Source organism: Nannospalax galili, unplaced genomic scaffold (genome assembly GCF_000622305.1).
Source record: "Nannospalax galili isolate Female #2095 unplaced genomic scaffold, S.galili_v1.0 scaffold369, whole genome shotgun sequence".
Classification (NCBI taxonomy): Eukaryota; Metazoa; Chordata; class Mammalia; order Rodentia; family Spalacidae; genus Nannospalax; species Nannospalax galili.
In genome coordinates, this window is record NW_008360318.1 from 1,807,118 (window position 1) to 1,821,815 (window position 14,698).

Consider the following 14,698-nt stretch of genomic DNA (forward strand, 5'->3'; position numbering starts at 1 on the left):
CAAGCCTCACACAAAACACAGTTGGAAAAGGAAGGAATAAATAATAACTTTCCCAGGTGATTATATTCTTAGCTACTACACTAAAATTCAACAAGTGTTACTAAAAGTAGTTAGCAATAGAGAAAGTAAAACTGTATCAATGAACTTTTCATAGTCTGGCATAAAATCCACTGGTTTGCTACTTTGCATTTTAAATCCACCTTTTATAACTGATGAGTTGATTATCTCATATATCATTCATCTGGAAAATATTGGCTCACTTTGTTATTCAAACCTGACACATTAAGAGTTTTAAAAAATGTTGGTTGACACTAATAATGTCATTAGAATAGTCTTAAACACATGGAAGCCATCTAAATAAAGTTCATGTAGTACATAAAAATTTACCCCAACTATCATTACTACTAGAAAGCCTAAATCTTTATCACTAGCAACATTATTCTTTCAAGTAACAGCTGGCTCACGTCCTAACAACCCCCTCCTTCACAGAGCCACACTATTGCAATGTCTACTTGCTTCCCGTTTCACTACACAGATTTCCAAATAGGCACATACTCCAGGGTCAGAATTTTAGTCCTCTATGAAGAACACATCCCACACATTAAAAAAAGGGGAGGGGCACTCACTATGCTGCCCAGGATGGCCTGAAACTTGCTATCCACCTGCCACCACCTCCCAAGTAACACAGCTGGGATTAGTGGCATGTACTTCCACACCCAGCTGCTATAATTACCTAAACAGAAACAATGAAAGAAAACAACTGACTGTTAATACCATTGAAAGTCATTACTTTCAATTGTATTAAGTCTCTAACAGTTTTACACATCATTATTTTTGTGCCAACTAATACAAAAAGTCTACAGCAATAAGAAAAAATCAGTATTATTAATATAGCTTTGATCACACATACTCCCTGATCAAATATCAGCTTATGGGTGCAAAATATTTTCAAATGAAAAGCAACAAAAATTATAAATTTAAATAGAAAATTATAAAATTTCTGTGAGATTAAATATTGTTAAATAATCTTCATGGTTGCCCATCACATATCTTTGAAAATACTCATGATTACTACAACTGCTGGGTGTGACAACATATGCCTGTAGTTTCAGCTATATGGGAAGCTAAGGTAACAGGACACATGGGCCCAGGACATCAAGATCAGCCTGAGTAACACAGTGAGAACCCCATCTCAAACAGAACAAAATAAAGCTCTGACAACTAAGTGGATTTGGATGGATGGACGGAGGGAGGGAGGGAGGGAGGGTGGGAGGGAGCAAAAGAGACTCATCTGAAATCGTTTTACTTTCCAAAGTAAAAAACAATTCTAATTTATACAATTAACTAACATATTGAAAAAAATATAAACAATATGTATACTTTTTCTTACCACAGTGATACTGACGGCATCATCAAACTGGTGCATTAAAACACTGATGACTGCAGAGGCCAGAAGCAGCATAATAAGGGGATTTTTAAACTAAAAGTTTAAAAAAAAATGAAACAGCAATTCAACACAATGACATATGACAGTTCTGTTTGATCTCAGTAAAGACTTAAAAAAGAAGAGACATCATTAGAAAATTACAAGAGTATATATCTGATTTATTTTCAAGTAACAAAATAGCAGGGCTTGTACTTAATCATGTTTAAGAGCTACCTAAGAGATCCTTTTCAGAAAAAGAAAATTAAATATTAATATTTCAAAAATATTTTGCTAATTTTTTATAGTATAAGTGTACCTGTCACAGTGTATCAATTTTTGTTCAATGTTTTTATGTAGTTCAGGCTAGCCTCAAATTCATGACCCTCTTGCTTCAGCCCTCTAGTGTTGGGATTACAGGCATGCACCACCATGGTTGGTTTGTAACAGCAATGTATTAATTTAACAGATATAAGTGTCTGAATTTCTGAGGCTAGAAAAAGTGGAAATGGCTTTTAACCTAAATTCTGAGATTAAAACCTGATTCAGTAGTACACACTTGTGATTCCACCATTTGGGAGGCTGTGGTAGAACTGCCACAAGTTCAAAGACAGTCTGGGATATAGTATAAAATCCTGTCAGGCCTCCACCCTCCTTCAAAATTCAGATTAAACTTCAGTCAGAACACCTAATTGTAAGAGTCAGACATTCCAAGTAAGTAAATTAACAAAGATTACACTTCTGTTCTTGACCATACACTACCAGAATAAGCCCAGAGACAAAAAGGAACATGCATTAAGAGCCTCGCCAAGGAAAAACCAAGGTTTACCTCAAGGCAGGTTTTCCTGGTATCTATCTGGCAGAAGAAATACGATCTAAAGAAATGAAAATACTACCAATCCAATCAAGGAGCACTTAAATGACTCTTCCAGGTGGACATCCTACTCCTTGCTGCTCAGATGCCAGAATCTCTTCCTAAGCTCAAGTGGGGCATCACTTTCTGGGCTACAATCAACCCCAGCAGAGTCCCACACTCTGGGTAGATGCCACCACTCCCCACCCACTTTGCAGCTCACTTCCTGGCCTACTGGTTCCAATCCTGATTCACAGCACAACTCAGAACCAGTATCGATGTCAAAGTTCACACCAGAACAAATAAATCAGAATCTTTGGGCACTGGGTCCAAGTTTCAGTAACTTTTTTTTTTTTTTTTTCTTTTTGAGACAGGGTCTCCCTGCAGTCCCAGCTGACCTGAACTCACTATGTAGACCAGACTAGCCTTCAACTCTGCCTAGGATTAAAGGCATGGGCCACCACGCCCGGCTTCTACACTCTCCAAGTAATCCCAGTGAATAAAGGGCTTAAAAAAAAAAATCATTGCTCTAGCAAAACAAAACTACAGCTGCAATATAGTTCAGGGCTAACAAGTACAACCCAAATGATTCTAGCTTCTGTCACCTATGTGCAACTTGATCATTTTTTAAGCCCCAGATTCTTAAAACTGAACCTTAGATTAAGGAATCTGAGGTAACTGAACATGAATATAAAACACTAAAAGACCATAAAACTTTTCAATGTTAGCTGCTAACCATCACACTTTAGGGCAGAGTCCATGATCTTTTTTTTAACCCTAAAAAAAGCTGTATTATGGTGTTAATAAAGCATACCACTTCACAGCACCAGACAGATGTTACAAAACAACAAACTCAATAGTCTCTGAAAGAAGAGTCAGCTGGTGGTACTTTATGATTAAAAATTGATGTTTACTATTAATTATTGTTTATGCTTAACTATATTTACAGGCACTGCAATTCTAAAAAAAAAAATCCCAAGAGTAAGGCGATCTTAGCTTGGATAACAAAAGCAAAAAAGAAAAAACATGAAATCATATTGTAGACAGTAAGTCAAATCAATATAGGTTATAAACCCAGAGTGACTATGTAATACTTTAAGGCAAAGTGCAAATGTATTGCCTGTATGTAGGTAAGTGCACCTGTGTCGTGCAACACCCATGGAGGACAGAAGAGGCTGTCGGATCTCCTCGAACTGGAGTTACAGACAACTGTTAGCTGCAATGTGGGTGCTGGGATTCGAACCAAGGTCTTCTGCAAAAACAGTGTTCTTATACCACTGAGCCATCTCTCCAGGCCCCATCCAACCTTTTATACTAGCAAATTTTATCTCTTTGGTTGTGAGCCTGAGCCTCTAACGGCTGCACCAGCTCTCCAGCCCTGTTACCAAAATTTTAAAAACTACAAGTCTTTGATAAAAGATTAAGCTAAAGACAATTATAAATAGCCATCATGTACTGTGGGTGATTTCCCAAGGTAATCAATCACCAAAGGAGGCTCATGTAAATCATATAAGAAACAATGCAATTTACACCCTAGCAGTAAGGATTTCAATTATTCAACTTACTAATTTACTACGTTGACCAAGATTACCTTAAAAAATGCTAGCCTCCTCTAGCTAAAAAGTGTAAGTTCCACATTTGCAAAGAAATCATAGGGCTTTATCAAAACAGAAAATGTCCTTTAAAAGTTATAAACTAGCCGGGAGTGGTGGCACACGCCTTTAATCTCAGCACTCGGGAGGCAGAGGCAGGCGGATCTCTGTGAGTTCAAGGCCAGCCTGGTCTACATAGTGAGTTCCAGGACAGCTGGGGCTACAGGGAGACCCTGTCTCAAAAAGACCAAAAAAAAAAGTTATAAAATACTATGACTTTTCATCAGCCTTTTGGCTAAGGTCAAATGAATAATCAGAAACTAAAAATTACAGGAATTCCAACCTAGTGATAAACATAATAAACATAAATTTTTAGGGGAAAAACATTGTGAAAAATGACTGCGTTTCTCTGTAAATAATCTCACGTAAATTACAACAACAAAAGCCCATGTAAGCTACACAGCAAAGATGAAAGCAGAAACATCTCACCTGGGAAATATACTTCTTCCACAGTGGCTCATCTTCACTGATGTCAAACTCATTCCAGCCATGGAACGCTCGCCTATGACTAACTTCAGATTTGTTTAAGCCATTCTGAAGATCAGCCTATTCAATTTCACATTAAAAAGTTACTGAAAATGTTAGCTAAGAACAAAGGAAGAAAGCAGAAGAGTACATACTACATATCACATTAACAGAGGCATTGTAACACTGAATACTAGCTTATAATCACAGAAAGCTTCCCTGCAGCCACACTCTGATAAGAATTAACTGTAAAGGGACATGGGGAAGCTTTCTAGAGTGTTTAAAAATGTTCTGTCTTAGCAAGCATGGTCCCGCAAACCTGCAGTACAGCACACAGGAGGCTGAAGCACAAGGATTATCCTAAATTCAAAGCCAGCCTGAAATACAGTGAATTTTAGGGCAAAGTCTGAGCTATAGGACAACACCCTGTCTCCAAAAACAAAGTTCTATACATTATTAGTGGTAGTTTCATTTGTTAAAATATACATTTAAAATTACTATATTGTCTAGGGGTGAAGCCAATACTTCTGTTTTTGCTAAATGGACATGTCGAAACTGCCTCATGAATACCTGTTTATACCCATAGGCTAGGGTATAAACAAATGTTTAGAGGTAAAGAATGGCAGCAAATGTAAACATTAATGGTTGGTCATGGTCCAGAGAACACATGACTGCTGTATGCTCAACATTAAATAAGACACCCTCTCCAAGGCTCAGAAAACACCAAAAAAGGGGCAAAAAGAATGTAAGGGCCAAGCGAAAGAGAGGAAGGCTGTGAGACTGGGTTTATGGGTATGACATGACCACTGCACTCACAATACCTGCAGCTGCCTAGAATACGGCCTGTACAATACTGAGTCAATAAACCTTCAGACACAAAATGAGGAGGGTTCATGAGGCCCTGCCCTGCCCAGGGGAGGTAATGGCAAGGGCTACTTCAGGAGAGGAAGTCAATTGACTTCAGTGATACAGCCACTGGAGAGTTATTCATGTTCCAGTGGACAGCTTCACACTCGCAGTCATCTGATCAGCCTTGGTTAAACCCAGTGGGTCACAAAGAAAAACAAAAACAAAACAAAAAGACAGCAGAGTAGGATGGGACTTGGTGGGAGAAAGGGGAGAACTGGTAGGAGTAAGAGGAGGACAAGAGCAGGTAGAGGGATGAGTGTGACCAGAATGTATTATGCGCATATATGAAATTGTCAAAGATTAATTCTTTAAAAGTGCACTGGTGCCAGGTGTGGTGGCACACACCTTTGATCCCAACACTCGGGAGGCAGAGGCAGGAGGATCTCTATGAGTTCGAGGCCAGCCTGGTCTACATAGTGAGTTCCAGGCCAGCTGGGGCTACAGGGAGACCTTCTCTCAAAAAAAGACCAAAAAATAATAACTTAAAAAAAAAAGTGCACTGATATTTTATATAAATTATCAATAAAATTTATTTTCCTAACAGAAGCAACAAGATAGTGTATAACATGTTTTTAGAGGAGGAATAGCAAAACTCAGTCACAATACTTACAGAAAAAGCAAAATATCACTAATGTTTGTTTATATTACTGTTGTTTTCTAAAAATTTTGTCCCCAAAAGAATATTCAGTGGGTCACAAATGCCCTTCCTGTTCTCTGAGCCTATTAAACTTGAGGCTGGGATTAATTTCTGCCCCTGGATTGTGCCATTTCAGACTAGAAATTTGAGCTTCTTTTTTTAATATTTTATTTATTATTTTTATATTGTGTATGAGTGTATTGCCTGCATCTGTGTAAGTGCACCTGTGTCACTCAATGCCTGTGAAGGTCAGAAGACAGAGTCAGATCCCCTGGAACTGGAGTTACAGACAATTGTTAGCTGCCATGTGGGTGCTGGGACTTGAACCCGTGTCCCCTGTAAGAGCAGCTAGTGCTCTCAGCCACTGAGCCATCTCTCCAGCCCAGTCTGAGCTTCTTAAATTACTCAAAGTAATAAAATTATCATAAACTTGTTCTTAAGTGGTAGTACCCATATAAAGTAACATTATCTAAACCCTTCACTTACTAACCAGCATGATTTTCTATTCTAATGATCATAAAAGTGAAATTATCAACATTATAGAAATAACAGCTTCCCTGGCCAACAGCTTTAAGTGTTCAGTAATCAAACCTTATGAAACTTAAACATATTTAAGTTTTAAAGTAAGTAGTTTTAAAATGAAGTATAAAAACACCAAAATAAAAATTCCTCAAAAATGGATCAATGTTTTTGAACAAGCAATTAAAATAACCAAAAGATAAACATGCTCTTTTCTTCATGTTTGAATTTACTGTACTTTTCAAAAATTAAAAATAGAAAGACAATAAAGGACACAGACAATTAACATTGAGTTGCAAATCTAAATTTGTGCTTAGCTTTCACTTCACCTTAGCAAACCAGTTTCTTTTAAAAAAAAAAAAAATTCTACCACTTATGTTACTAATTACATTAATTCTTTCCCTAACTCAACTGACCTACTGCTAATGGTTGCTGGCCATGCTATGGATATTGGGCTGTACTGTCTGAATGGATATGTGCGTGTGGTAGTAGCATGTGGCACTAGCACATACAGCTACTTAAGTACATTTAAGTTAAATTCCATTTGTCCCTACACTAGCCACACTCTAGGTCATGCAGCCATGTTCTCTGGTGGCTATTATGCTCAACAGCACACAATATTTCTATCACTGGAGCAAACACTATGCAACAGCACAGACTCATTCTAAATGACTGATCAGATACTTCTCCCTTCTGCTTCACAAACCACTTACTTGGAGAATGCCTGCAACTTCACTGACTGGTAGTTCACTTGCTTTCTTTGACGTCAATACAGGAATCATTGTCTCATTTTCACCATTAGGTATTTTTTGAAAACGTGCAACCTAGGAAATAAAAACAAAGTAATTTAAATATACTAAACAACTATAATGTAGTCTATAATAAATGAAATCCAAACATTCACAGCAACTTATTTTCCACTTAGGAAAGCATATTCAGATTAATGATTATCTAGTACTAATGAAATCATGTTATTTTTCTTAAAAGCAAATTTCAAAAATTTGACTGCCAACATCAGCTATAACACAAAATCTTCCCATTAAACATTTTGAGGATGCTCTTTCTCAGCTAACATGAGAGTCAAAAATAAAACAGATGCCTTTTCTGTCAGACTCTGATGACTACACACAATTATAATCCTATAAACTCATTATGTTTAATGCGAGGAGCAAGACCAGCTCAGCTTTCTCCATTTTAACTACTCCCCATGATCACTTCCTTTCTTTTCAGGACACCAGGCTACTCCTCCACAACACCAAGACAGCAAGAAAACTTTAAAAGCAATCCCCAAACCAGGAGAAAACTGAAAAGCAAAAGAGACCAGACCAGCAGAGGATGTGCAGTTTAGTGTACTGGCTAAGAAGGTGCCTAGTACATCACAGAAATATAGTAACCATTGAGCTGTCTGACACAATTCTATAAGAAAATATCAACAGTGTTTATCACAAAGCTAGAAATAAATCTCCAATTCAGATTTGTCTTTGGTCCTAGACTGAGATTCCTTATAGACAAAAGGTGTGAAAGAAGAGGAGAGGCAAAAGCTTCTCATTACTGAAATTTTAAGAAAGCACAGCAGTTGTCAAATAGCCACTCATCTGATAAAAATAATACCCAAACTAAAACAAGCCTCTTAACCAACAAGGCAGGTTTTTAAGCTTTCAGATGATATATTTTCAATCTGGGATTATCAACACTTTCAGGATAAAATGCTTTTTTTTTAAGGCAATAGACCAAAAGAATAATTTATGAATCTAAACTATTAGTGTCAATACACCAGCCTGTATGTATGTATAAAAATCCTTTCATAGCCGGACGTGGTGGCGCACGCCTTTAATCCCAGCACTCGGGAGGCAGAGGCAGGTGGATCTCTGTGAGTTCAAGGCCATCCTGGTCTACATAGTGAGTTCAGACCAGATGAGGCTACAGGGAGACCCTGTCTGAAAAAGACCCCCCCCCAAAAAAAGGCATTACTGAATAGTTAAAACCTAATATATTACCACTTTTAATAAGATATTAGTAACAATATTCTGAGAAAATTGTAGGTTACCTTACACTCCTGCAAAATCTTAAAATTACTTTTTATTAAAATAGTTTCGCCTAAGTATGAAATTTAAAGGGAATAAATTTGAGAATTTCTTAGAGCCACTGAAATGTTCTCATTTCAAATTCATGAAACAAACTAAGGCAGGACTTTACTGAACCATTTCTAAGTTAAATACTGGAGAAAATGTAATGACTTACAACAAGAACTAAATCTGTTGATACTTTATAAATCATAAAACAAAAATTTTAAAGATCAATTATGTTTAACACAATTGTAGTAACAAGATTAATAACCTTTAAAACTCCTGAACCTTAGTTTGATTTGGTCCTAGGGCAACTTGGCATTGCATGTGAACTGGTGCTCTGTGCCTCAGACAACAGCAGGCTCTGTTGGTGTTCAAGTGCCTGCTTCTCTCTTAGACAGGCCCTTGCCTGCCTTGCAAAAGGAAAAATACTGGCCCAGCTTTAGCAATAAAGAATAGGGGGGATGGGCAGAGCAATCTGGTCCAGCAAATAAAATAGGAGCCTTCTACACAGGCGTAAGCAGAGGATCTGGTTAAATCTGTACATCTCTGTATTATGTTTTCTACCCTGTAGTCCCTACCAAGTACACTTTAGTCTTGTTTCCTTGACACAAGAAATACTTCTGAGTAACCAGAATCAAGTGTCAATGTGTTAAGACATTTACTGGATTTTACATAAGTGGAATATAGAAGCATGAAATAATTTGAATTGGATGGACATGAAATCCCACGGCAAACTTTGTAGACAAGTCTGCGTGAGCTGCTTGCTTATCCTTGCATAAATACATACTCTTAGCATTCTGGTTTCCTGATTTCACTCTAGTATTACAGGCAGATCTAAGGATAAGGTAGTATACTGGCAATGCTAACTTAGTCCATATATAGAATGGGGAGTTAACCACACAGGTAAAGACTACCTCATTATCCCATATTCTCATACAAACTAAGTCCTAGACCGTTGTTATTTAATGCATTATGATCTCCTAGCCAGTCCAGGTACTTTCTGAAAAAAACCTTTGTCTCATTTGAGTTTTACTGTCAAGTTTAATGTTTACTTTTGCAGGTATTTGTCTCCACCCTCCAAAATGTTACAGGTAACCACATGTTATCAAAATTATGTTTTAATGCATTTACTGTAGTGGAATAAGTGATTTGTAATAAGAGGCCATGCTTTTCAACTAAATGAAGGAGAGAGGTAGCCCTGAAGTTGTAACAGTGTGAACTGAATTTCCAGGGGGTGGGGGAGGATACCTGTGTTAAGGATTCTACAGGGACAGTGGCAAGCTAGAATGTTGGAGAGTGCTCTTTAGTCTCTTAATAGCCATTCACTGCTCACCTCTGTTTCTGATCTAAAGCCCTTGTGACTCTGGGGGAAATCTTTTTAGAATGAATTAACAGACCAATAACTTTCATCAATCCAAAGGCTCAGAATGTCAGCTAGCACCTGAAACCACAGATTTCCCTATTTTTCTATAACTTATCTGATATTCCCAACAAAGTATTTGAAAAATGCCTTGATTTATGACTTCCTTTATTCTCCCACTATAAAAACTTTGTGAAACTCTTACCATGCTGCAACATGGTATTTGGGGAAATGTGAATCCATGTTCCCAGGTCATGGTTACTCATATTTGGTTGCAGAATAACCTCTTATCCCTTTTAAAGTGAGAGCTGTGCTTTTACATCTATAGGAGAACTATATGGAGCTGGAGATGGCTCAGCAGCTAAGAGCACTGGCTGATCTTGCAGAGGACCCAGGTTTGATTCACATGGTGACTAACAACCATCCGAAATTCAGTTCTAGGAGATCCGACACCTTCTTCTGACCACTGTGGGCATTGCATGACATGTGTCCACTTATATACATGCAGGCAATATACTCACTCCCATAAAATAAAAATAAAATTTTAAAAAATTATGAGCAGAAACCTTGTTTCTTGCATATTGTTGCTCTATTACCTAAACTGACTGCAATGCTTGTAAAGTCCTGCTGCTAAAGTTCCTTGGATGCCACCCACTCTTTCACTTTAAGAAAAAACAAGGAATTGCTACAGAGGTCTCTGTATTTTGCAGATGTCTTTTTATAAGGAATACTTTTCCAAAATAAAACCATCTTTTAGAGTTTTGTTCTTAAGATGAAATAGCAGCATGTTTGTTTATATGTTCATCAGAAGGATCTAATAGAGGAAAAACTAACAATGCAGATGAGAGATTTTATAACACAAATTAAAATCCTAAGTAAATAGCACTTTGGTATCTACTAAGATGGTTAAAGTCCAAAAGACAACCAACAGTGGGTAGAATGTGGAGGAACTGGAATCTTCACGTACTCTGGCAGAACTGGTAAAAAAGTATAGCTGTCACAAAACAGCTCAGTAGTTGTATATTATTCTTAAGCAAACATTTAATCTTCTAAATGAGTTAAATGAGTTATTTCATCTTTAAAAGTCTGAATGATTTAGTTAGGTTTTGATTTTGAGAATTATAAAATATAAAAAACATCAAGTTCAGCCAGGCATGGTGGTAGGGGCAGAGGCAGGCAGATCTCTTTGAGTTCAAGGCAAGCCTGGTCTATACAGTGAATACCAGGCCAGCTGGGGCTACAGGGAAGCCCTGTTTCAGAAAGTCAAAAAAAAATCAAGTTCAGGTGAAGGTAAAATCACTTTAGAGACATAACTGCCATATGTTTTATAAAGAAGTCCACTGTCGGCCAGGCATGGTGGCGCACGCCGGAGGCAGAGGCAGGCGGATCTCTGTGAGTTCAAGGACAGCTTGGTCTCCATTAGCGAATCCAGGCCAGCTGCGGCTACAGGAAGACCTTGTCTCAAAAGGACCAAAAAGAAAAAAGAAAAAAAGAAAGAAAGAAAGAAGTCCACTGTCTATAGTCTCAGCTTTCAATCATGCATATCACCTACAAGACGGATGAAAGTAAGATAAAGAGAGAGGGAAGTTGTAAAGAGGGAAGGGGGATTTATTACCTCAGTACATGGGTAGAAATCTGATCTTAAAAGGGAAATTAGCAAAGGTAACCCAAATTATCAAAAGATATCAACAGTAAGAATGACTTATTGGAGCCAGGTGTGGTGGTGCACGTCTTTAATCCCAGCACTCAGGAGGCAGAGGCAGGGGGACCTCTGTGAGTTCAAGGCCAGCCTGGTCTACATAGTGAGTTCCAGGACAGCTGGGGCTACAGGGAGACTCTGTCTCAAAAAGACCAAAAAAAAAAAAAAAAAAAAAAAAAAGAATGACTTACCAAGTGAACAGAATCTGGACTCATGACTTTTAATTAACCTTGCAACTAAAAGGCTACTCCAACAAACTCACTGAGCCACGTGCTTGTGATCTGGGCACCTGATCTTGATTCCCCAGTTGCTGCTCCACCTAAGATAGTGAATCAATGTGGATTTGGGTTTGCTTGAAAATTAACAAATCAAAGTGCTAAAAGGCAGTACCCTCTTGACTGAAAACAATGAAGACTGAGAACAATGCTTGACATTTTGTGTGTGAAATGTTTTAGGCCTAAGGTTGCAAGGGCAAGATCGGCTGATAAGAGAAGCTTGAATCTAAGCTTTCAGTTTCCCAAAATGATGCTGGAGAGTTGGTCATGCATCCTTAGGGTGAGACCTGACTCAGCAGCACAGTTCCAGGAGACATCTGGAGGAACGGGTGTCCCCTGGGTTTGGGAACACTCTTAAAATCTACAGTTAAGAATCAGGCTGTTTATTCAATAAGTATAGCTGTAAGGTGGCATAGTAATGCCACAATCAAGTCATGGCAAAAAATTAAAATGCTTCATCTCTGCAAATTTCACAGGTATTAGAAGTTATTCAAAGCTTTTCAGGTCAGCTTTTAGCAACATAATTTTTCCAAACTTTATTTGTAAGTAGTTTGACAGTTAATGCTCATCCAGTGCTAAGTATTTGAGTTGAGGGGATATTTCTGTCTTAGTTTGTTCTTCATTGCTGTGACAAAACACTCTGACCAGTACCAACTTGGGGAGGAAAGGGTTTATTTGTCTTACATCTCCCAGGTTGCACGCAGTTCATCAGGGAGCCCAAGGTAGGAACTCAGGGCAGGAACTTGGAGGCAGGAGCTGGAGCACAAGCCATGGAGGAATGCTGCTTACAGGCTTGCTCCCCTGGCCCCTACTCAGCCTGCTTTCTTATGCAATACAGGCCCACCTGCCCAGGGGTGGCACCACCCACAGTGGGCTGGGCCCTCCCATATCACTCATCAAGAAGATGCCCTTCAGACATGGCCACAGGCCAGTCCAATAGAGGAAATTCCCCGATTGAGGCTCCCTCAACCCAGGTGTGTCAAGTTGACACTAAAGCTATCCAGCACAACTACCTAGCAATCAAACCATTTTATGAATATTAAGAAGGCATATTATGCCTTTAATCCCAGCATTCAGGAGGCAGAACCAGGTGGATCTCTGTGAGTTCAAGGCCAGCCTGTTCTATGTAGCAAGTTCCAGGTCAGCTGGGGCTACAGGGAGAGCCTGTCTCAAAAAACAGACCCCCGCCGCCCCCCCAAAAAGGGAAAGCATACTTGGGAAAAAAAAAAAAAGACAATAGATGACAGAAGTTCTAAACAAAAACTAAGGTCCACGGTGATTTACAGAAATCAACCAGACCTACTCAATTTAAGAAAGAATTGCTTGATGGGCTAAGGATATTGGCTCAGTTGATAGGAAGCCCTGGGTTCACTCTTTAGAAACATAAAACCAGGCATGGTGGTGCACACTTGTAATCTCAGCACTCCAGAGGTGGAAGTAGGAAAACCAGAAGTTCAAGGCCATCTTTGGCTACACAGTGAGTTCAAGGACAGACAGCCTGGACTACATGAGACTTTGCCTTAAAAAAAGGTTACTCATTGATTAAAGCCAAAAGTGAAGGCTAAACAATTCCACCTAGAAGTGAGACAGAGCATATTTATATACATTAGCACAATCTAGGAAGAATTTGCACTTTAATTTTTTTTGGATGTTTTTATGTGTATGAGTGTTCTGCCTGCATATACATAGTGCAGTGCCCACATGCAATGCCCACAGAAGGCAGAAGAGGGAATCAGATCCCCTAGAGCTGGAGTTACAAGCAGTTACAACACCATGTAGGTGTTGAGAACCAAACCTGAGAACTCTGCAAGAGCAGCCACTGCTTAACCAATGAGCCATTTCTTCAGCCCAAATGTGTACTTTTGACACCTACATGTAAATTATATTTACAAAGAGGCCCATACATTATCATTAAAAGTAATGAATTTTGGTCCCAAAGATGTACAAACAACTCTCAAATTTCTCCCCCCACCCCCACTTCCAAATTCCTTTATTAAATCTTCTGGTTGAGAACAAGGCAGCCAGTATTTTGCTGTGATGTTCTGTAAGTTCACCTTATAACCAAAATTTACCACATTCCACTGCATGGAACAATAGCATGGTATGAAAGTATCAAACCCAACATCTCAGAGTGTAAAGACAGAACAAGATGCCAGGCTCCACCTCAACTTCAAGTACAATGGCTCTGCTTTTACATATTTCATGTTCAACAAAAAGCCAATATTTAAAAAAAGGGTTTTACAGCTTTAAAAGAGGAAGAAATGGAAATCCTTCAGTTCAGTTCAATGTTTATTAGTAGGCATCAGAAGGCTTTACAAAACATGGGTTAATTATTAGGCCCCATCCTCAGCAATTCTGAATCAACAGATCAGTTTCAAAATATACATTTCTAACAAGGATTAGGTAATGCTGATGCTCTTGGTCCAGGGACCACACCTGAGAACCACTGCTATAGTCAAAGTCAGACGTGATGCTCAGTTCATAATTTCAATTTTGTATTTTGCCAGCTGTGTGATCCAAGAAAAAGTTGCTTATTTTCTGAGTTCTTTTCCTCAGTAGAAAACTGGGACAATACCTATGTTATGTCAACTAAAAGACATGCTATTTGTAAAAAGTATATATCACAGTGTCTCTAGTATATAACAGTATTCAAATACTAGTGTCCCTACCCTAAGGGAACATTAATAATATAATAATTATACATGTGCCTCATCCCCACTCTAGATCTTCAGAAGGGTATGACCATATTTTCATCATCTTGGTATCATTTGCAAAGTTCTTACTACTAAGACAAAAATAAATAAATAAATAAATAAATAAATAAATAAATAAATAAA

The 14,698-nt window shown here is 38.3% G+C and overlaps 1 protein-coding gene across 2 annotated transcripts in view; it reads right to left on the bottom strand.

Moving 5' to 3' along the window:
- The window catches only part of Atp2c1 (ATPase secretory pathway Ca2+ transporting 1), a 139,252-nt gene that overhangs the window by 71,643 nt on the left and 52,911 nt on the right, over positions 1-14,698 (bottom strand). For both annotated transcript variants that reach the window (XM_017796100.2, XM_008825104.3), the window contains 3 exons: positions 7,172-7,282; positions 4,358-4,474; positions 1,391-1,480 (listed from right to left, as the gene is read on the bottom strand). In XM_017796100.2, the coding sequence (XP_017651589.1) occupies positions 1,391-1,480; positions 4,358-4,474; positions 7,172-7,282 (318 nt within the window). The remainder of the gene's footprint in view (positions 1-1,390; positions 1,481-4,357; positions 4,475-7,171; positions 7,283-14,698) is intronic.